The sequence below is a fragment of the Diceros bicornis genome, chromosome 1 (assembly GCF_020826845.1).
Source record: "Diceros bicornis minor isolate mBicDic1 chromosome 1, mDicBic1.mat.cur, whole genome shotgun sequence".
Lineage (NCBI taxonomy): Eukaryota > Metazoa > Chordata > Mammalia > Perissodactyla > Rhinocerotidae > Diceros > Diceros bicornis.
Window position 1 is genome coordinate 7,917,097 of NC_080740.1, and position 22,392 is coordinate 7,939,488.

General features: G+C 43.7%; 1 protein-coding gene and 1 long non-coding RNA gene across 2 annotated transcripts; one reads left to right on the forward strand and one right to left on the reverse strand.

The window, feature by feature from the left end:
* Positions 1–541: 541 nt before the first annotated feature.
* BHMT (betaine--homocysteine S-methyltransferase) lies at positions 542–20,950 on the forward strand. Its single transcript, XM_058568264.1, has 8 exons — positions 542–644; positions 4,556–4,688; positions 11,127–11,245; positions 12,220–12,411; positions 12,773–12,920; positions 15,768–15,950; positions 17,665–17,893; positions 19,577–20,950. The coding sequence occupies exons 1-8, from the start codon at positions 612–614 to the stop codon at positions 19,761–19,763; spliced, it is 1,224 nt and encodes a 407-aa protein (XP_058424247.1). The 5' UTR covers positions 542–611; the 3' UTR covers positions 19,764–20,950.
* LOC131421699 (uncharacterized) lies at positions 13,306–19,823 on the reverse strand. The gene is made up of 3 exons (XR_009223938.1): positions 19,479–19,823; positions 16,906–17,056; positions 13,306–13,338 (listed from the first exon to the last, which is right to left on the reverse strand). It is a non-coding gene; the product is annotated as an uncharacterized LOC131421699 (long non-coding RNA).
* Positions 20,951–22,392: the final 1,442 nt, after the last annotated feature.

Sequence of the window (22,392 nt, forward strand, 5' to 3'; positions counted from 1 at the left end):
TTGGTATCGGACCCTCTGGAAATGCCGTATTTGTGTTCCCTTACACAACCTCTGGATGCATATTCCACAGGAGATCGCACTTTAGGCTGAAGTTCTTCCCGGGCATCGCCTCCTCGCTCAATAATCTTGTGTCCCCGGCCTTTGACAAATACTTGGGCATTGAACGGAATTCTTAGGGGCCTGGTCTGGCGATTTAAGTAGGTAATGGTGCATGATCCCAGGCAAGGGAGAGGTAAACTAAGGTCGGGGACCCGCGAGGGGCAAAGACGGACCGTGCGCAGGTAGGTTTGAAACCTGAGCGAGTGGCAACCTCTCCCCCCACCCCCACCCCCACCCCACTTCGCGGTGTTTTCACTCACTTGGGAAAACAATCTGGATCACCTCCTCCGCAGGGCAGGTTCCCAACAAGCGGCAGGCCTCAATGAAAGGCCGGTGGGCGTGTTCGCCGCCCGGGGCCCGCGTTGGGCCGCGCCGAGGCCGGGAAACCCACCCCGCGCCGAGGCGCGCGTATAAAGCGCCCGGCGGCGCGGGCCAGCTCCGGGCCTCGCAGGCGCAGACGCTCGCCTCGTCGGTCCGCATCCGCGCCCGGTACCCGTCCGGACACCACGAGGATGGCGCCGGTTGGGAGCCAAAAGGCCAAGAAGGTGAGCCTTCGGGGGACCCGAGGGCGCTCTCCATCCCGGCGGGGCTCTGCGTCTCGACCCACCGGCCCCGCACCCAGCCCCGGGGAGTGCAGGGGGCCCGCGGGGCCCGGCTGTGACCAGAAGGTGCTCCCAGAACTTCTCCTGCAGGACCCCAGGGCGCCTCTGAGCCCCCGACTCCTGGCTCCTGCCCAGAGAGCGCCCTTGATCGCTGTGACCGCCGACTCGAGGGCGCCCCCAGGGCTCCGAGACGCCCAACGTCTTCTGAGTCCCGCACCCCAACCCCAGAGCGCTCCCCGCGAAGTGCGGCTCCTAGACCCACTGGCGCGCCCCCGCCTCCCCCGCCCCACGGCGGTGAGACTGGGGGTCGCCCCGCGTCTGTGTCCGCGCCGCCGCCCCTCTGCGCCCTCGCCCGCCGGACAGGGGGCGCCCGCGCGCGCTCCGGCCGTTCCCCGCCCGCGCCTCGACCCGCCCCGCCGCGGCCCCGAGGCCAGGCGTTGGTTGGGCGATGGTAAGTTTTCACCACGCAGTTTGGTTTCAGCGATCACAACAAAATGCACCACGCGGGCCTCGGGAAAAAAATAAGATATTGAGCAAGGGCTGCTGATAAGAAACGCAGCAGCCTCAGCACCTGATTAACAAGCAGCACATTACTTCCCTTGTTGGGAAGAGTGTTCCGGTCCAGACTGTTGGCCTTCGTGTGTAGTCTGGGGGGTGGACTAACCGCGGGACTGTGGTTGGGCGGTGGGATGGGTTCCAGGACCTCCAGCAGATACCCAGATCCGCGGGTGCTCAAGTCCCTCAGTCAGCCCTCCGCGTCCCGGGTTCCTCAGCCGCGAACTCAACCAACCGCGGGTGGCGTAGTGTTTCACGATCCCCGATCCTCGGTTGGGTGAATCTGCGGATGAGGAAGCCCGGATACGGAGGGCCAACTGTACACAGTACTTGACCCTTGGGTGTGAAAGCGCCCGGCCCCAGGCCTGGCTGACAGCAGCCAGGAATGGTAGGGAGGCAGGTGGGGCCAGCCCCACCGAACCTCCTGGGCTGTAAGGACCCTGAGGGCAGGTCCACCTCCCATCTTCAGTGCCAGCCATCCCCTTTGCAATGGGCTGTGGCCAGTTTCTAAAGGGATGACCCCCAAATCAAAAAGACCTCCACACAAAGAAAAAAGCTAATTCAGTTAAATTTTTTAAATACCATGCAGCATTAATAGATGCCTGTCCATGGTGTGAGGAAGATGTGGAGATGGCAAACGATTATAGGCTGTTACCAGTTCAATTAGGTTGAGAATTTTTGCCAATCCATAAATCTACTAAATGAATAGTTGGCATAGACTGAAAAGGATGATTCCTATAGAAATTTAAACTTTTTTGGTTTGGCCCCGTTCGCATAGCCATGGATTCTAACCCACTCCCCAAACTCAAATTTAGAAAATGAAACATTTTAAAGGATTATCTTTAAAGGATTATATAAGCAACAGAGGGACATAGATGGAGAAAAAAATGTTTCTTTCATAACCTTGTTTCCATGTGTATGCCAGTGTTAAAACATGGACAATAATATGTCTATGCTTTGGGGTTTAAAATTAAAACGTATGTTACAAAGCTAACACATGTTCATTGTACAGAAGTATGAAAAGCACTCTGAACAGCTCCTGTTTTGTAACACTTTTTCACAAAACAATTATCTTGAACATTTTTTATAGCACATTCCACTAAAAAAAAAAATAGCTATGTATCTTAAGAACAGAAAAGTCTATAGTCCAGGTAATTAAAAAAATGCTCTAGAATCTAAGAGACGTTTTCCAGATGTAGTTGCTCAACAAATTTATGAACAGCATGGTAAGGGAGTCACCACTAGCCACTCCGCCGCTGAATTTCAGATTGTTAGCTACGCTCTGCATTTAAATGTTTGTGGTACTAGAGTTTGAACACACACGCGTACATTTAATCAGAGTTGCTAACTGACTAAACAAAATGTCATGAGTTATTTTACCCAAATGAAAGCTAGAAGCAAGTCATATCTCATTTATTTGACTCTTATTCATATTTTTGGTATAACTGGACGGGCTAGCAGTATATATATTTCTCTGGTTAATTGCGTCATAGTGATCAAAGTTGTAGTTTTCAGATGTGGCATTTAGAGACATTGAAATCATGACAGATATTTGAATTTCAAAATTACACGTGATCAATTCTGTATTTTTGTAGTTGTAATCTCATGGACTTCCATGCTTGAAAATTTTTCTCTCTGGAAGAAATCTTCAGGAACATATAGAAGAATCTCCTTATTTTACTGCTTTAAAATGAAAATGTCCATTGTTTCTTCTCTGAGCACTAGCTGACCAAATGGCATAGGAAGGGCAGTGGAGGGGCCGAGGATTAACGCAGGGGAGGCTCTAAGCAGGTGGCAGGGATGTAGGATGCACAGTCCTATGACCACCTCTCATTGATTCATGTAACCTGTGTTATTATATCAGCATTTGTTATATCAACCGTTACTGGTGATAAATGGAACCCAGTCGGTCTGTTCCAAGTTATTCCTTCACACGATCTTTTCGGGGCTGTCCCACCTTCCAAACCCCCATTTATAATCTGGATTATAAATCCAGATTAAAAAAAAAATCCATTATAATGGATTCTTTGAATCCATTTAAGGGGGAAAGGGCCAGGAGACCGTATACTCCCCACCTGGGGGACTTGGTGTAAATTACTGAGAGATTCTGGGCCTTAATTCTTCTTTTGTAAAATCAGAGTGACCTGAATTGAATGTAGGGTACCTTTTATTTTTTAATTCTATGATTCTTTTAAATTAAAAAAATTAGTTACACTAGAAAATCACTTTATAATTCACAAAGCCCTTTAAAAATATCAAATTCAAAATTTATCTATTGAACATTAACACCAGGGTAATTACTGCATAGTACTGTAAATGGAATAGGTGTGGAGATTGGGCTGGAAATGGTTTACAAATACTCTATTCACCTGTCTCTCCCCGGTTCTTGTCGTCTCGCACTTACAGAGCGCAAACATGGCTACCCATAACTCCCTGTAGCATGACGTAGCTGCTGTTGTGGAAACTGAATTTTAACACCAAAGATAGAAGCCTTTAAGTGACTTGGCCACCTTTGTGGTAGTGTCTTCTTCCTTCTGTCTTTACCAAGTGTCTTCTGACTTTTCAGTCTTCAAATGCCTCAATGGCGTTATGCGCCACTTCAACTTCCTTATCAATTTTAATCATCTCTTTAGATTATTAATAGAAGAAGAAGAAAGACCAGCCTTCCCCCATTTAAGAATGTGTGCTTAATATATTGCTTTTGCAATTAAAAATTAAAGTTTTCTTATTAAGGAGAAATGAGTAATCAAATTTTCTGTCTGTGTTAACTTTATAATAGAGTGTTTTGTTCCAAAAACATGATATTAGTTCCTAATTATTCCTCAATAAAGTTTTAAAAAATGACATTAATGGTTCTGAATAGCGGCCAAAAAAATAAAGTTTAACTATGAAAAATCATGTAATTGACAATAACAACAATAAAATAATACATTCTCTGGTAAAAAAAAAAAAAGAATATGTGCTTAAGTATTCATTTGAGGCTTTCAAATAAACCATTTCATTTAATCCCTCTGCAGATATTTCTTCAGACATAACATCTCCCACCATACTCTTCAAAACTCTTGAATGTGTTCTGAAAGACCCCACCCCAAGTACATGTTTACACAAATTTTCATTATATGAGCATTCTGGTTGTTTGCCTTATAGATAGTCATGAATTTATAAAATATTACATGTACTTTCTGAGACTTCTGAAGAAATCATATTTCTCAAGAATGTGATAGCAAAAGTACTAAAAATAGAAAATTGTCTTACAAACTCAGGTAACTCCTTTTCTCCCCCCTTCTCTGTAATTTCAGGGCATCCTAGAACGTTTAAACTCCGGAGAGGTTGTGATTGGTGATGGAGGGTTTGTCTTTGCCCTGGAAAAGAGGGGCTATGTGAAGGCGGGCCCCTGGACCCCAGAAGCTGCCGTGGAGCACCCGGAAGCAGGTTGGTGCCTAGCTCTGTTCTGAGTGCTCATAAAAGAGCATATGTTGACCCAGGTCTAGGAGCATACCATCAAACAGATGCATGCATGCCATGTTTTCCAAATATTGATTATTGCCTGCTGGGCACTGTACGAGGTATGTAAGTACAGATTTGCATGTTGGATAAGCACAGTGGCCCTCCTTGTTGTTGTCATCTATATTTACCTCTTGGTCCCTGCCCCTCACTCTAGATGAGTCTAGAACCTGGCTCACTGCCTTTCTCTCTGCCCCTTCCTCCCTCACCTCTCTAGCTGACTTCAGCGTCCATACAGGTGATGCATCCGGCACTCTTCCTATTAGTGCCTTGATCTCCTCCCTTCTCCAGTGGAACTTCTCCTCCACCTCTACCTCAGCAACCCTCTCCTGGACCTTGCCATCCTCACAGCTGTCCACCTCAGAAATCTCACTTACACTTACCCCACTCGCTGACCACCACCTCCTACCTTTTCTGCTCACTCTCTCTGATACTCCCACTCCTCAACCCCGTGAAGACTCTCCGTCCTTAGTCCCTTCCATTTTAGTGTTTATTTTCCATTCTCCTCCATGTATCCTCCTCCCTCCATACCCACTTTGAGTTCATGGTACAGCATCATCACTGTCCTGCAGATAAGCCCCCTCCATTGTGTATTTGCCAACTAGTTAAATTCATGGTACTGTACTAGCCCCACCCTATTTAAATTCAACTGTCCACCTATCCTGCACCTGCACCCACACACCTTATTCTCACTTTACTTTTTTGACCCCAAATCTTTCACGGCCAGGAGGGAAGGTGAGATGGAACCTGAGGGAGATAATGCTGTCTTGCAAGGCCTCTGCTTCATCCTCAGGCAAGAGGGAAACATTCATCTTTAAAAGGGCAGAATGGGCCACTTCTGCAGGCCCAGAGGGGTCAGGGGGATCGGGGTTCTCAAGGTTCATGAGTGAATCCACCCAACTGTCTTCGTCCCAAATCTCGGTCCCATTTCTTCCTAATCTGGCCCTAACTTGGGCAATAGAAGACTTCCCGGTTGAGAATTCAACCTCTCGGGAGCTCTGCTCCTTATGTAATTAAGTCCTTGGCCAGATCCTCAACTTGTTCTGCCTTCTATGTGCTACCCAGGAGATCCTCGGACTTTCATACTTTGCCTTAATTGGTGATGAATCACTCTTAACCTTTCATTGTCTTTCTCCAGTACATTGGTGGCACCCAACAATAGCCATCTGATTCCAAGCTCCTTATAGTCACTACTTCCCCTGAACCTCTCAAACATCTGAGATGCTGCACCTGCTGGTGCATTCCCTTCCAAGGGCATTGCATCCCAGTTCACCACAGGTGAGAGTTTTAACAGGTGTGTCCATAGCGCATGCTAGGAGCTCTGGCACCAGTGATGGGGTGGGTGCTCATTACCAGCTGGCCAAAAGAAGATCCAGCTCCAAACACGATGCTTTCGAGTTGTTTCCTAGGACTAGTCCTGGCTCCAGCTCCGGCAGGTTGGGCTACTCGGAAAACAAGTTCTGAAGTGGAGATTTCTGTTCAGGAGTTTTAATAGGGAGTGCTTTCAAGAAACCATACTTCGAAGGGAGTGAGGGAAGCAGGATTGGGCAGAGGGAGGAATTAATCTGTGATGCGGTGTAACCGAGGTTTGGCTAGTCCCTCGGCAAGCTCTGGAGTTGGACAGGCCCTTCAGAGTTGCCCCAAACTGCGGCAGGGGGCTGGGTCTCTGTGTTCTCCCCCCACCAACAGACCATGCTTTGCATGCAAGCCATCAGCCTCCCCTCCCCCAGGAGATGCTCAGCCCTGGGCCTGAAGCTCCCTGTGGCCTAGGGCACTGCCTAGAGAGGCTCTCAGCTGGAAGCCATCAGCAGCCAACACTTAGAAAGAAGTTGAGTCTTTCAGAGGAAACTTGAGGACGTTCTTGTGAATATTATACAGGTTGAACACTTGTTTTTACTGTTATTAAAGAAAAGCATATTTCAATGAACTCAGTGATAAAGGATGGAAAACAACAAAGCACATAAATTGAGTACAGCTTTGAGGTTAAGCATACTGACTCTGGATCCAGACTAACTGGATCAAATCCTGACACAGCCTAGCCTGTGTGGCCTTGGGGAAATTGCTTAGCTTCTCTGGGACTCAGTTTCCTCTTCTACAAAACAGATAATTTTGATATCTACCTTATAAGGTTGTTATGAGGATTAAATAAGTTATATGTAAAGTATTTAAAATAGTGCCTGGCACATGTTAAACACTACAAGTATTAACTACTGCTATTATTAACTTGGCTGACTTGTTTCTTCTCTTGGTAATATTCTTGGTTGTATTAATCTATTTCTGCTAGAGAAGTACAGGAGTGTTTGTTCAAATTACGCTATCTCAAAAGAACTATAGTCACACTGCGAAGCCCAGCAAACGTAGACGACTTTTATATTGCCAAATAAAAGTAGAAATAATACTGTGTCCTATCCTAAAAAAAAATAAAACTGGGGGCTGGCCCAGTGGCGTAGTGGTTAAGTTTGTGCACTCCACTTTGGTGGCCCAGGTTCACGGGTTTGGATCCTGGGCGCAGACTGATGTACTACTTATCAAGCCATGCTGTGGCAGGTGTCCCACATATAAAGTGGAGGAAGATGGGCACGGATGTTAGCCCAGGGCCAATCTTCCTCAGCAAAAAAAAAAAGAAAAGAAATTAGTAGGCTTGGGAAGCTAAAACAACAGTAGTTCTCAAATTTTAGTTTCTCCAGTAGAGTTTGTTAAAAATTACAAGTTTCCAGGCTCCACTTACAGAGATTTGGGTTCATTAGGTCTGTGAGGGGGTCCAGGAACCTGCAAGTTTCTAATAATTGTCCCCAGGTGATGGCCAGGTGAACCATGCTTTGAGCAGCATTGCACTGAAGGGCTTTAAGAAACACAAAGGAATAATTAAGACCCAAGAGTGAGGATTTCAAATGTATCTATGGTCTCTTTCTTAAGACCTGCTTGCTGGATTAAACTCAAAATGAAATATTTCTTGGGCCAAACTGATATTAACGACAAACTGCCTTGCCGAAACTCTGCCACGTTAACAAAATAACTGTTATTTAAACCACAAGCTTCAATTTTGTCACTTTTTTTTAAAAAAGTTACGCATTAGAGGAGCTCAAGAGAAACTGCTCTGAAAGTGATTTTCTTTGATTTTATTAATGCAGAAACAGCACGTTTTACCTCTTGGCCATCTGTGTTTCAAGTATTTTTAGTTCGTTTAGGGGTATTGAGTATTGGCTCTACTTTTTCCCGGGGTGTTCACGCTTTTCAAGAATTAATGAAAACTCCATGATACTGAGTCATTAGATTCAATCCTTTCTGCTACAGACTGAAATCCCATATATCTGACTCTGCCGGTGCCTAGTTCAAATTCTGCCAACTGCAGTGGACTACAGGGGATGCGTCAGAAAAGACCCATCTCCTGTAACGCAGCCTCATAACACAGCTGATGTAGTCAGCTTTTGGGGGCCTAGGGGTGGGGGATGAAAAGTATTTAAAACAGTCATGCTCTGAGAGAAGTGGTCAGTTTTCATGCTATTTTGTGCAAATGAGCTTATGTATCTGCAGGTGCTTTGCTAATTAGACTGGGTGATAGCGAGAATTGATGTAGGCCCTGAGAACTTTCTCTGCAAGCTGGACTGCACCTAGAACACTTTTGTAGGACTAGGGCCTGGGCTTGACTTTTTAGCACTGGAAACTGAGAAAGTGAAGGTTATGCTAAGGTCCACAATCCCTTATCCAAGCCATTTTGGGGCCAAATGTGGCATCCAGACTTCTGGGGAATTGAGAAAGTTAACGCAGTACATATGCTATGTATTATGTAACACTCTCGTTAGGTTCTAAAGCAGCCGCCAATCAAACACATTCATACATTTTTTGCATCAAAATATATGACTACCCACACTGAAGGGTATACAATTATAAATATCCTCACATTAGTTCAGGTCACCTTTTGCCCCCAAATGATTTGGCTGCAAATTTATTATCCCACTGAAGAAATACTGCAAAATTTTATTTGGCCTTTTAGAGTTCACTGTGGAATTCCAAAGACTTGCATTTCTCAACTGAATTTACAAGGGTAATATCTAACTATGCTCTGTACATTTATAACTATACATGTATTACATAACTTATAACCTTTAGCCTCTGTGATGCTAAAATAAAACTAGTATAATGAAAAGTTTAAGGCCATAAAATGAAAGTAATTAGTATAGGTTGTGTCATTGTCGTAGGGACCAGTCACACCCTATTAATGGTTAGAGGATGAAGACTCTAGGAGTCTTATGATGAGAGAAAACAAAATGGAAGTTGAAACAAAATAGAAATTGAAAATGAAATTACCAGACTCATTCTCCTGCTAAAGTTTGTGCCAAAAGTTGTGGTTCTTGCACCCAGTGGAATCAGCATTGAATTAGGCAAGGAATTCAGGTTTGCTGGGTCAAGAGGAGTTTGGGGAATCTGAATTTATAATAATTGCCCCCCAGTGAGTCTAAGTTGGGTCACACTTTGAAAAGCACTGCAGTTTTAAGAAGCACGGTGGAATAATCGAATCAATTAAGAGCAAGGAGTTGAGTCACTGCCCTCTGGAAAAATCTGATAAAAGGGTATAGACCCTCTGCACTATAAAATGTACATACGTATGCACAAACAATTTGCAGCCATTTCAGGGTTTTTTTACAGAGTTTCTGGAAATCCACCCAAGGACCATCTGGGTGGACTTCCTGCTTGTAAACCATTTCATCCTGGTGTACAGGAATCTGGTCTATGGGCCCTTCACCCCTGCTCCAGCCACAGCAGCTCTGTGTTTATCTGATTGGTATATGGAGACTCCATATAAGGTGATTTTAATTGGTTCTGTTGCTCATTAAAACAAGTTTGAAGCCCCCTAATTTAGGCATGCTTTTAAGTTCCCACTGAGAACTAAGGTTTCCATGATTTTAAAAACAAAGATTTGGCTTCAAGCTTAGAAACCCATTTTCTGAAATTCAAAAGCTCTTTGCCCTACTTATTTGTCCATTTAAAAACAAAAACTGAGGAGCTAGCCCAGAGGCGTAGTCGTTAAGTTCTTGTGCTCTCCTTCCATGGCCCAGGGTTCGCAGGTTCGGATCCCATCCGGGTGTGGACCTACGCACCACTCATCATGCCATGCTGTGGCGGCATCACATACAAAGTAGAGGAAGATGGGCACAGCTGTTAGCTCAGGGCCAATCTTCCTCACAAAAAAGCCCCAAAAACTGAGCTCCTGTTGTTCTCACCCTCTCCTAGGCACCTGGGATACACAGGTGCCAGACTCATCTCCAGTCTCAGCCCCTGGAGGGCTAAGAACCCCAGTGTCCTAATAATTTCCTAGCCTCTAATGGAGTTGCGCCCAGACCTTTGGATTTTATAGGCCTCTGAAATTTCAATGTAAATTTTAGGGGCTGATATAGGATTGCTGATTTCCTACTTTGCCCAGTTAATTCTCCTGACAAATACAAACACCATGTAGGTCTCACTCTCATTTTATAAAATTGACATTTTTCCACTCTCTTAGAATGGTGGTTCTCAACAAGGCTGAAAATAAGAATCAGTTGGGGAACCTTTAAGAAAAAATGCCTGTGCCTTACTCCAAACCAATTAAATTCGAATATCTGTGGGTTTGACTTTAACATCCATAATTTTTCAAAAGCTTGCAGGGTATCTAATGGGCAACCAGAGATTAGGACCACTTTTTTAGAGCAAAGGATAATTCTTTAAATTGAATACTTCTGGCTACATGGAAAAGAAATTCTACCATATTTCCTCCAGCTGGTAAAAACTTTGCCACTTGGCGTTCATCCGGCGACGTATGCTTGGGAACCTTGCTCCAATTCTTATTCCACTCAGCTGCCAGAATTATCTTTCGAAAACACAGAGCTAATCACATCACTCCATTGCTTATAAACTTGATGTTTCCTCAATACCTGTGGTTGGAGCCTCGACTCCTTGGTATGACGTGCGAGGCCATCGGTACTCTGTCTGCCAGCCCACCTTTCCTACTGCATCTCCCACCACTTCACCATTTCCTCAATGCAGCTGCTCGGACTATTTGCTGTTCCCCCCAAATGCCACACGTGTTCCTGCCTCCTGGTCTTTGCTGAGGCCGTTCCCTCTGTAGGGAATGCCCTTCCCACCTCTCTGCCTGCCAGAAATGCTGACGTGATTCTTCCTCTGTGGGACCTCCCTCTTCCCTTCGCCCCTCATCTGTCTCTTCTTCCTGACACAAGACCCCAGATCCACCTCTCATTAGCCCCCAGGATGCACGAATGCCGAGCAACCAGGGATTTACACAGGTATTTTTGTAATTTATACGAGAGCCTTTTGAAAACATCGTGGGTTAATAAATGAGCAATTTCTGCCCTTCCTCGTTTGATCTCCCAGTTCGCCAGCTTCATCGGGAGTTCCTCAGAGCTGGATCGAACGTCATGCAGACCTTCACCTTTTACGCGAGTGAGGACAAGCTGGAGAACAGGGGAAACTACGTTGCCGAGATGATATCCGTAAGTAGAACCGCACATGGAACCCAGAGGAGCACAGTGGGCGTGCTTGTCATCATCCAAGTTCTCAGAGAGAAAGATGTTGAGCCTCTTCAGAGTTCTGGTTTAAATAATACAGAAATGAGATGTGTGTGAATAACACTCTTGGGTTTTAGCTGGAGTCCCCAAAAGCAACAGAAAGGCATTTAATGAGGCAGATCAAAGAGGAGGTATTTAACGATTAATGATTCTCCCAGTCTCTTGACTAAGTTGCTGAGTGAGTATCCTTACAAGTTCTTACATCCTTACAGTTTTTTAATGTGGAGCAGCGTAGGGGAAAGGCCAGAGGCTCAAGGAGTCAGCCCCCCTGGAATCTTCCTGACTCAGCTACAATCAACCGTGAATGTTGGACAAATCACTTCCCTACCCCCTCAAGGCGGCAATGTCTTCATCTCTAAAATGAAAAGGGAGTTCTAAAATTCCACAAGTCTGTGTGACCTACAGTACTGGGTTTTTTTGAGGACAAGTGTCATTTTTAATGTCTAATTAGAAAAGACCTTACTTATACATTTATCTGTTAATTGAGAAAATACTTAATGATAAAGTCATGAATTCTATAGTCATCATAATTGAATTTTATTATTAATAATCATAAAAGCATCATCATCACCACTATTTGCTAGCTATTCTTCTAAGTGCAGCTTAGGCATTAGAAGATACGAGATCCTTTCATGTAAAGAATTTTAGTCTCTCACAGATCTTTGTATAATGTAGTATCCTGGATACCGCCATCAGATTTAGTTTTATCGTCACTATTATCGGTGGTGGTGTTACTGCAAATTGCTCAACTTGGTGAAGCACAGAACTGTTCCATCACTGTCATTTTCTGAAATAAAATCACTGTTGTAAACATACAACTGAGATGTGGGCATTTGAATAATAATTTTGTTTCAATTTCACATGAAAATGTAGATGTATCATTTATTCGCCCATTTTAGGGGCAGAAAGTCAATGAAGCCGCCTGTGACATTGCCCGGCAAGTGGCTGATGAGGGAGACGCGTTGGTGGCAGGAGGTGTGAGTCAGACGCCCTCGTACCTTAGCTGCAAGAGTGAGACTGAAGTTAAGAAGGTGTTCCAGCAGCAGCTGGAGGTCTTTATGAAGAAGAATGTGGACTTCTTGATCGCAGAGGTAAACGGAGATGTGGTCAAAGACGAGACAAGTACACTTAGTGCCTTTCGCTTTCATCAGGACCATGTGGGGTTAGGTGCCAGTTATGACCAGTAATAGTGATATTTAGGTTTGAAATCTTTTTCCATTTTAGGGCTTCTACTAAATTTAATTCAGTTCATCTAATATAGTGTTCTTCAAACCTTTTGACTGCAATTCACAGTAAGAAATCACTATTCTATTCTGTTTTAAAAAACGCTAATGGGTCAGAACTCAGTTTGACAATCACTCATCTAGTGATAATTATTAAGCAACAGAACAAGTTTTCAAATTGTTTGGGGAGAAACAAGATTAAGAGTACCTTAATCTGATCCTATTTAAGTATTTTGAACACGTTGAAGAGGCTGTGTGGGCAGTTGAAGCCTTGAAAGCATCTGGGAAACCAGTGGCAGCGACCATGTGCATCGGCCCAGAGGGGGATTTGCACGACGTGAGCCCCGGCGAGTGTGCGGTGCGCCTGGTTAAAGCAGGTGAGGACGGATTTTGATTGGTTTGCAATTAGCGAGTCTTTTAAAATATCATATAGGGGCCGGCCCAGTGGTACAAGCAGTTGGGTATGCGCCCTCTGCTGCCGCAGCCCGGGGTTCACCAGTTCGGATCCCAGGCACGCACCGACGCACTGCTTGGCAAGCCATGCTGTGGCGGCGTCCCATATAAAGTGGAGGAAGATGGGCATGGGTGTTACCCCAGGGCCAGTCTTCCTCAGCAAAAAAAGAGGAGGATTGGCAGATGTTAGCTCAGGGCCAAAACCATTAATTTACTTTCTTAGGAATATTGATAATAGCATTATTGATTCCCAAAGAGAAAAATGTTAAAAAGAAAAAGAAAATAGACACACATACCAGCCTTTTGAGAGGGGCAACTTGATCTATGCTGGAGATTTAGCACCTAGAAATAAGAAGAATTTTGGTAAATCAAAAAGCATTAGGAAAAATTGTTTTATTTTAAACTTATCTCAAGTTGAGATCTTTAAACATTAATAACTTATAAGTCAGTTACCCTCTTTGCCAAAGATTTTCCATTCTCATAAATTACTGCTATGCTTTGCTTTCTGTAATTGGTATAATAAATGAAAAAAAAGTTTGATATGAAATACTGACCACCTAATTTATCTTTTTATGTAATTTCCATTCCTAATAATGGGTTTCATTTCAATCAGGGAAAACTCACAGACTGTTTTCAAAGCTGCCTCATTTTAAACCCTAGGAACAGCTCAGTGTCGGTGGACGAGTCCGACTCACTCTGTGGAACAGAGAGATTTTGATTGGCTGTTTGTTTAATTTATGATTTTTATCCAACTCCTGATATTTCCTGAAAGTCACTTCATACTTGTCATTAACAATGACAATTATTTAGATTTAGGAATGACATTTTATAATCCTAATTTTTTTATTGGAAATATAAAAATGGGGGGAGAAGCCAGTTAACTTGTTTCAAAAAGGTCAGAGGAGGCCTCGTCATCCCCGTGGCTAATTGGCAAGGGTTCTTGGCCTGCATCTCATCCTTCCCTCGCCATTCTGCTCAGAGCAGGTGCCACAGTGTTTATCACTGTAAACAGTTACATCCTTTGTAGCACTTCCCACGTATCCCATTTGGTCATCTCTTTAGTATCTCACTCTCTCTGGATTGTAAGATCCAAGAGGGCAGAGACTATGTCTGCTCAGCTCAGCACTGAATACCCTGTGCACAGTACCTGGCACATCACAGGTCCTTATTAAATATCCATCTAATAAATCTCATCCCTCTCCCAAAGTTAGTTCAAATTCTGCCTCCACGCACGCTTACATAACCATCCCTACCCCAAGTGATCACCTGTCCTCTTGGCAAAATGCTTTCTGTTATACCACTCATTTGGAATATCCTCAGTCAAGGTTTTCCAGTCGGTGAGAATGTTAATAGGGTCTCTATTCAAATAAATTTAGAAAATGCTGTGTTAAACCTAGGCAAGCAGGTCTCTTTACTACAGAATTTCTCAGAGCCTTTGCTATGTTTGTGTATATTGGCAGTCTCCAAGAAGGAGATATAGTAAATAGCTACTGCCTAACTTAATGGATCCTAGAACCTTATTTCATAGAGCAAACCTTGGGAAGCCCTGTGCTAAGTTACAAATCCTTATGATGTCACAAATCCTTGGTGTCAAACTCTGTCCTATGTTTATATTTCTCTATAACCCCTTAAAAGGACCTTTATACCTAGAAGACACCCAATAAATAGCTAACATATGATTAATTCATTAGTGTAATGAAGTCAGACAAGGAAAGAGAAACTCTGGCAGCAAAACATCAAAAAAAAAAAAAAGGATAATCAAGATCCCAATGAAGATGTTAAGTAAGCTATTGAATATACAAGTCTGGAACCTAGTGGAAAGGTCAGGGTTAGAGAGAAATTTGGGAGAGTTCTGGACATAGATGGTATTGAAAGCCCTGGACTGAAAAGGAAGTGTAGATGAAGAAGAGAAGAGGGCTTGGTGGGATCCTGGACACTGCAGGATTGAAGGTTCAGCCTGGAGGAGGGGTCAGCACGTAACAGCCAGAAAAAGCAGCCAGGGAGGTAGGAGCAGTATGCAGAGTGCCGGAAATTCTCAGAAGTCAAGAGAAGGGGAGTATTGGTGAAGGAGTGAATGGTCCACTGGGCTGAAGGCTGCTGAGATGTTGAGTAAGGTGAGAACAGAGGAGCAACTAGTGAATTTGGCAAGATTGAGGTCATCAGTACCCTTGACAAAAGCTGATTCAGAGAAATGACAGGAAGTGAGGCCTGATTAGAATAAGAATGAAGAGCAAACTGCAGACCCAGCCCACTGGGGACCACTGAGACGCCTGCCACTGAGACTGGATGCCACGGCTTGTGGCATCAGCTCTGCTGCTCCTGGAATCTGGATTAGTGATGTTATTAAATTGGCCCAATGAAAGGGAACATTGATTTATTCCTCAAACGAGTGGTATGGTAACCACAGGTGCAATCTAGCAGCTGGGAGTGTTGAAAAATTATTGTGCTTGCAATATAATGTCAAAGATTGAAAAATTGACTACTAAACTTTGAAGTTAAAAAAAACTCTGATTTTTTTGAAAAAAGATGGACAAGTGTGCATAAATGACACTTCAATATACCAGACTCTGCAAAGCAGTTTTCACAGAAAGCGCTTGCTGCCTGTTAGTAATCATTCTTGCCAAACCATAAGATACGTTTGCAGGGAGCAAGGACCAAATGCTGTACTTCCAACTCACCGTTCCAATAAAAGCTCCCTGATTGAGAGAGGAGAGTTGGGCCTTCTGGTATCTGGTGACTCCCTAAAGCTAAAATGTTCTTCCCACTTGCAGGGGCATCCATCGTTGGCGTGAACTGCCATTTTGACCCCACAATTAGTTTACAAACCGTGAAGCTCATGAAAGAAGGCTTGGCGGCTGCCCGGTTGAAAGCCCACCTGATGAGCCAGCCCTTGGCCTACCACACCCCTGACTGCAGCAAACAGGGGTTTATCGATCTGCCAGAATTCCCCTTTGGTAAGATGGACATTTTATAAACTGTCTCAATGTCTTATGTTTGACAAATTCCAAATAAATCTGTAGCCACAGAGCTTTGTCATAGTAAAGAAATGGCTGCCTATCTCCTCATCTGTCACCCCCAGCTTCTCTCCCTGCAGCCCCAAACCCCTTGATACTAGACAGTGGTAGTAGGAAGAGATGGGACCAGCAAGCAAAAAAGACCTCTGAACTTACGTGTAAAATCAAAGGTGACTCAACACCTAGAGAGACAACCAATTCATCATACTTGTAGGTTGGTAAAAAGGATGCCCTTCTGGGTGGGATCAGTGAAGATTTGGGTTCTGGTTCCAGCTCTGTTGCTGAATTGTGTAACCTTAGCAGAATTCTTTAGTTCTTCTAGATCTTATTTTCCTCATTAGAAAAATATGGCGTTTAGACCAGGTTATCTCCAAGATACTTTTCTCCTGTTATGAATGTTGCTCAGCTACTCTAGAGTTTCAGGGACAGGGGAAGATACTGGATTACTATATAACAAATCTGAATAAAGATGAAGGGAGGGAAAATTTACAGTCTACAAGGAGGGATAAAGCATGTTTGGGACGTGGGGGTGAGTCTACCCTGAAAATCAAGCCAGAGCATGGGCAGCCTCCTATTCCATTCTAAGGTCCTTATACCATATCCTGTGTTCTATAGGGACCTTCAGAGAAGTAAAACATTATCAAATAATCAGTCTAGAAGAACCATGGAAGAAGAGTGGGAAGGCATTTGTGTGATTTATTACTGTAGAACAAATTATTGCAAAACTTTGTGTCTTTAAACAACAAACATTTATTATATCTCATAGTTGCTGTGGGTCATGAATTCAGGAGCAACTTGGCCAGTAGTTTTTGCTCAGAATCTCTTAAGAGGTTGCAGTCCAGACATTGGCCAGGGCTGCAGTCATCTGAAGGCCGGATGGGAGCTGGAGACCTACCTTCAGGCTCCTTTAGTTGGCTGTGGGAGTCAGTGTCAGCTTCTTGCTGTCTGTTGACTGGAGGCCTCAGTTCCTGAGCTCATGGGCCTCTCCACTGTGATGTTTGAGTGTTCTCACAACACGGCCACTGGCCTCCCCCAGGGTGAGTGTTCTGAGAGAGATCAAGGCAGAAACCATAATGTCATCTATAAACTAGCCTCCGAAGTCAGAGACCATCCCTTCTGCCACATTCTATTGGTCCTGCAGACCGACCTGATATAATGCAGGACAGGACTACGTGAGGGGAGGACATCAGAGGACAAGGATCATTAGGAGCCATCTTGAAGTCTGGCTACGCCAGCATTTAAAACTGGATATATAGGGGCTGGCCCGGTGGTGTGTGGTTAAGTGCACGTGCTCTGCTGCAGCAGCCTGGGGTTTGGATCCTGGGCGCGCACTGACTCACTGCTTGTCAAGCCACGCTGTGGCGGTGTCACATATAAAGTAGAGGAAGATGGGCATGGATGTTAGCTCAGGGCCAGTCTTCCTCAGTAAAAAGAGGATGATTGGCGACAGATGTTAGCTCAAGGCTAATCTTCCTCACAAAAAACAAAAAAAAACAAAAACTGGATATATAAACACAAAGCAGCTAATAGTTTCAAAAAGTTAAGAATTGGATATTGACAACTTATTTATTTATTGACAGTTATGTACTTTTCATAGCTGTTTATTTTGAATATTTGTTTTTAAAGAATTGGGGCATAATGCCATTTATTACAGGACTGGAGCCCAGAGTCACAACCAGATGGGATATTCAAAAATATGCCAGAGAGGCCTACAACCTCGGGATCAGGTACATTGGCGGGTGCTGTGGATTTGAGCCCTACCATATCAGGGCGATCGCAGAGGAGCTGGCCCCAGAAAGGGGCTTTTTGCCGCCAGCTTCAGAAAAACATGGCAGCTGGGGAAGCGGTTTGGACATGCACACCAAACCCTGGATTAGAGCCAGGTAAGAACCTTTAAACTGTATTTGCCAAACCAAACTCATTCAGATTGTGAATATGTCCAAGTGAGGTCATTACAAAGAGTGCAGCTAATTTGCTGTGTGATGATAAAGAATCAGTTATTCTCAAATTATCCCACAGAGATGTTTATAAAATAACCTTATGGAGTGATTTTTGGAGAAGGCTTTCAGAATATATAAATAATGTAAGCTGCAATGAAACGTGATTTCATGCTCTAGGAAAGCACCATCCATGTGGGGGACACTAACATTGAATCAATTGATTAAGATTTAAGTGTACAAATATTAATTAAGTGTCTGTGTGCCAAGCATGATTCTTGGAGCTGGGAATACAGTGGTGAATAAGATAGAAAAGGTCTTTGCCCTCAGAGTTTACATCCTGGGGGGGATGAAGAGTAAACAAACAGATTCTACGTCCGGCAAGGTGCAGGCCATCAGGATTATAGAAATGAAAAGCGGTGGTCCTGGCTGAGACTCTCACAGTCTGCTGGGGAAAATGGCGAAGAAAGCCACCTTGTTATGCTGTGGTAACGGCTTTACTAGAGGCACGGATAAAAAAGTAACAACGAAGAGAAAAGAATGAGTATCTGCTTGATAGAAAGGTATTTTAGAAGAAGGGGTTTTTGGCTTCATTTTGAGGGGCTCAGTCGGCTCCCACGAGACAGAGCAGAGGGTGGAGGGAGCACTTCCGCTCTGTTCAGATGACATTAACTGAGCACAACTATGTCAGACACTGCTGTGGACGCTGAGGTAGCAAGCTGGACACGGCACAGCCCTGCCACCAAGGAGTGAACAGTCTAGTCGGCAGAGAGAAACAGGTAAGTCTCAGTTGGTATAGTAAGTTCAAGGTTGAAGATTGCACAGGTGCTGTGGGTTCTGAGCTAATGGCCCAGGGGCAAAAGGCAGAAGGAGGTAAATGAAGGATTCATTCCTAAGAGAGCTGATGCCCCAGCTGAATTTTGAAGGATGAACTGCTTTGCCAGACAATGGAACAGCCTACAGGCAAGCTCTGAGAGGTGGGAAAAGAATGGGGTATTGAGAAACTAGATGTTCGAGAATACTGGAGACAGAATTTGATAAAAGACACACCCCAGGAACAGGAGGCCGCCTTTGATTTAGCTCATGAGCTATATCTGACCTCATCCCAAAGGCAGTGCAGAGCGGGGAGGGCCTCAAGTAAGTTAGCTAGTTTTAACAGCCTTGAGATGGGGAAACCTGTGAGGAACCTTTATGGAGCAGATACCAGACGTGGTAAGGCCTGAACTAGAAGGAGACAATGGAAATAGAAAGGAGAAGCATGCAGGATCCGCAGAGTCAGGGGGCAGAAGTAATACTGGGTTTCGGGAACAGCAGCAAATGTGAGCTCAGCTGGCTCATGAGGGCGAGTGCCCAAAAGTGAGGAGGGGGAGGTAGGATAAATTGGATAGAAAATGTCCCTGTTGTAAATTCTTAGCTTTTGATTTCTATGCATGTATTAAAAGAAGAAAGTCAAACTAATTTTAGAACCTATAGATTCTAAAAAAAAAAAAAAAAAGTTTTAGTCCAGATTAATGTGTTTTAACAGACTTACTCTCAAGCATCCAAAGACAGCTCTGTGGAGGTGTTCTCGCTCAGTGACAGAGACCACACTCGAGGAGGAGTCTAATGTTGTGTGTTTTGTTCCCCCAGGGCCAGGAAGGAATACTGGGAGAATCTTCCCATAGCCTCAGGCAGGCCATACAACCCTTCCATGTCAAAGCCAGATGCCTGGGGCGTGACCAAGGGGACAGCTGAGCTCATGCAGCAGAAAGAAGCCACCACCGAGCAGCAGCTCCGAGAGCTCTTTGAGAAACAGAAATTCAAGTCTACACAGTAGCTTCAGTGGAACCCATTTTTGGCGACTTCCTCTGTGTTTGGGCCACAGTTCCTAGAAATAAGGAAAAGATAGTGAAAAAGCAATGCTTGTGCTAACACCAGCCTACAAAAACTGGTACTAGCTAAACAAAATAGAATTACAGATAGCACTTGATAATTTTAAAAGTATGTTTTAGAAGTTTACTTAAAAGCAAAATAAGTAGGAAGTAAACCTTAAACAGGTTTACTAAGCACGCACCGTGTATAAGGTATTAAGGGAATCACTGTGGCCAAGGAAAAGTAATTTGGATGTTAATCCCGCTTCAAGAAGTTCGCAGGCTAGTAAGGAGGATGAGATGTCAGCTGTCATAAGTGGCTCAGCAACCAGGCAGGGACAGATAAAGCGCTAGAGGGAAGTGACTTCCAAGCTCTTTTGAACATGACCCTCAGCAAGAAACACAATTTATATAATGACCCAGTAAAACATATAACATACAACCATTGAAATCAAATGTGTGATCCATTCTGGTATTTTCTATTCCATTCCTTTCTATCCATTATTTCATTAATAAAACATGCCAGTTGAGACCCTTCGAACTGACTTTATGACCCATTGATGTGTTTTGACCCTAGTTTGAAAAACACTGATATGGGACACTTCAGATATGGGGACTTGGGTATTTCTTTAAATTTATTCTTAGACGATCAGCCATATGGGACCTGATGGATAAGTATCCAAAGCCCAGAGTCCTGCTCCCAGAGTTCCAGACTTGTTCTCTCTCCTTGCTGACCCATTTCTACCGCTAAGAAACGCACAGACCAGTGGGGACCGGCAAGAAGAGAAGGGTATCGAGGCCTTCTCCGTCCTGCTCAAAACTAGATCCACCCAAATGCCTCCAGTGGGTAAGGCTGAGGAGGAGGGAGCTTGTGTTACTTTAGAAGCTTAAAAATAGTATAATAAAGAAAAATTAGAGATTCTCCAAACTCTATCCAGGTTTCTTAGATTGAGAACTATGATATTTTTACCTAACGTCTACTCTCCTATGAGAGCTGAAGGCTGAAGATGCAAGACCATTAGAATAAACATGGCTAGCTACTCTGAATGTACTAGAAAAGAGTTCATGCTGCTTTCTAAACATCCTTGGATTGATTTAGCTGATTTGAAACTGTAATTTTTTCGGCTATTAAAAAAGAAGAGCAATAAGACTATCTTGGTTGTTTTTGATTCTTAATTTCGTTCCATAATTAGCCAAGTCCTATATGAAATCTCTATACCTCAGTTTACCCATCTATGAAAAAAATACTACCTTCCTACTTCACAAATATGCTGGAGTTTTAAAAGAGGAAGTAGTAGTATTTAAAGGGAAAAGAAATTTCCAGAATTTTTTTTACTAAGAGAATTAGTAATCTACCCCTCATCCTCCAATGCACAGAAATAGACAAAGCAGCACCTTTTTCAGAGGCTGCCGATGGCGGCGGTGAAATAGAGTGAACTCCACTTTTTCTTTTTTTTTTTTTTTTTACAAAGTTGCTGTGTACCATTTCACTCTCAAATCTGGTTCAATATTTAATATTCATAGATGATAGAAACTTCTATCGCACTTACTGTTCTATTACTGTGTAAGATGCATGCCCCTTTAATATTCTTTTCGGAACATTATTGCCACACAAAACATTGTAACCTCTAATCACTCTTGTATCCTTTGATTTAAAAAATATTTCCCTCAAGAGAAAATGTATTGAAGATATGCTTGAATGAAACTATATGTCAACACTGCCTCCTAGTGGCATATTTCATATTTTGAAAATTTTTTTTGAAATTTCAGCCCCTCCACCAAGCACATTTATTTTTATTTCCAGAAATCTTGTTCATTAAAAGGGGAGTCTCATTTAATACCTAACAGTTTTGTTAATGTTACATAGACATTTCTCACTGGTAAAGATATTTTTATGGAATTAGAGCCAGAAGGTCCTTAGAGATCAAGAGTCCAAACTCTCCCTTTTAAGGTTAAGATTACTAAGGCAGGGTGCCAGGTCAGCGAGGACCTCCCACTAGTCCGAGGCTGCCGGGAAAGACGGCTTCAGCTTGGATTCTTGGTAGGAGAGTGGAGCCAGAACAGACACTTCACAAAAACAAGGAATTCATCTCCGGCCAGGAAATAAAGATCCTTGCGTTGCTCGGAGTCAATGTAAACTCACTGAATAAACTATTTGCAGTTTATGGCCTGACCTTTCTCTACACTGTAGCAAAGCATCTTTGGGTAAGGGAGTCATGCCAACGCAGGCCCGCGATGGAGACAGAACTGGGCAGGGAGGGAGCAAAAGCTTCAGTTCCCAACTTTTCCAGAGGGGGGCAGCAGGTCACCAGCCAGGAATGCTCTAGACGCTCTTTTGCTTGCAACTTAAGCTATTTCATCAGAATAAACTAACACTGAATGGCAGAAATATTTGCAGCCCTCTTTTCTAAGTGTTTTCCTAAGATACATGGATCTTTGAATCACATCTAGGACAACTCACCCAGCAAAGTAAGCCTTAGATGTCTCCAACTAGATCCCCATTCTTCCCACAGGTCTTCATTTTTTCCCAGCTGCAGAGCACATTGGTTGTCTGAGAGCATTACACAGACTGTTTTTCCAAATAGCCTCCCTGTT

Bases quoted from the DNA above. Each gene is read 5' to 3' on its own strand.
- BHMT (XM_058568264.1), top strand. From the start codon at position 612: ATGGCGCCGGTTGGGAGCCAAAAGGCCAAGAAG. The intron at 4,689-11,126 runs GTTGGTGCCTAG...TTGATCTCCCAG, and splicing joins CGTGGAGCACCCGGAAGCAG to TTCGCCAGCTTCATCGGGAG. The intron at 17,894-19,576 runs GTAAGAACCTTT...TTGTTCCCCCAG, and splicing joins AAACCCTGGATTAGAGCCAG to GGCCAGGAAGGAATACTGGG.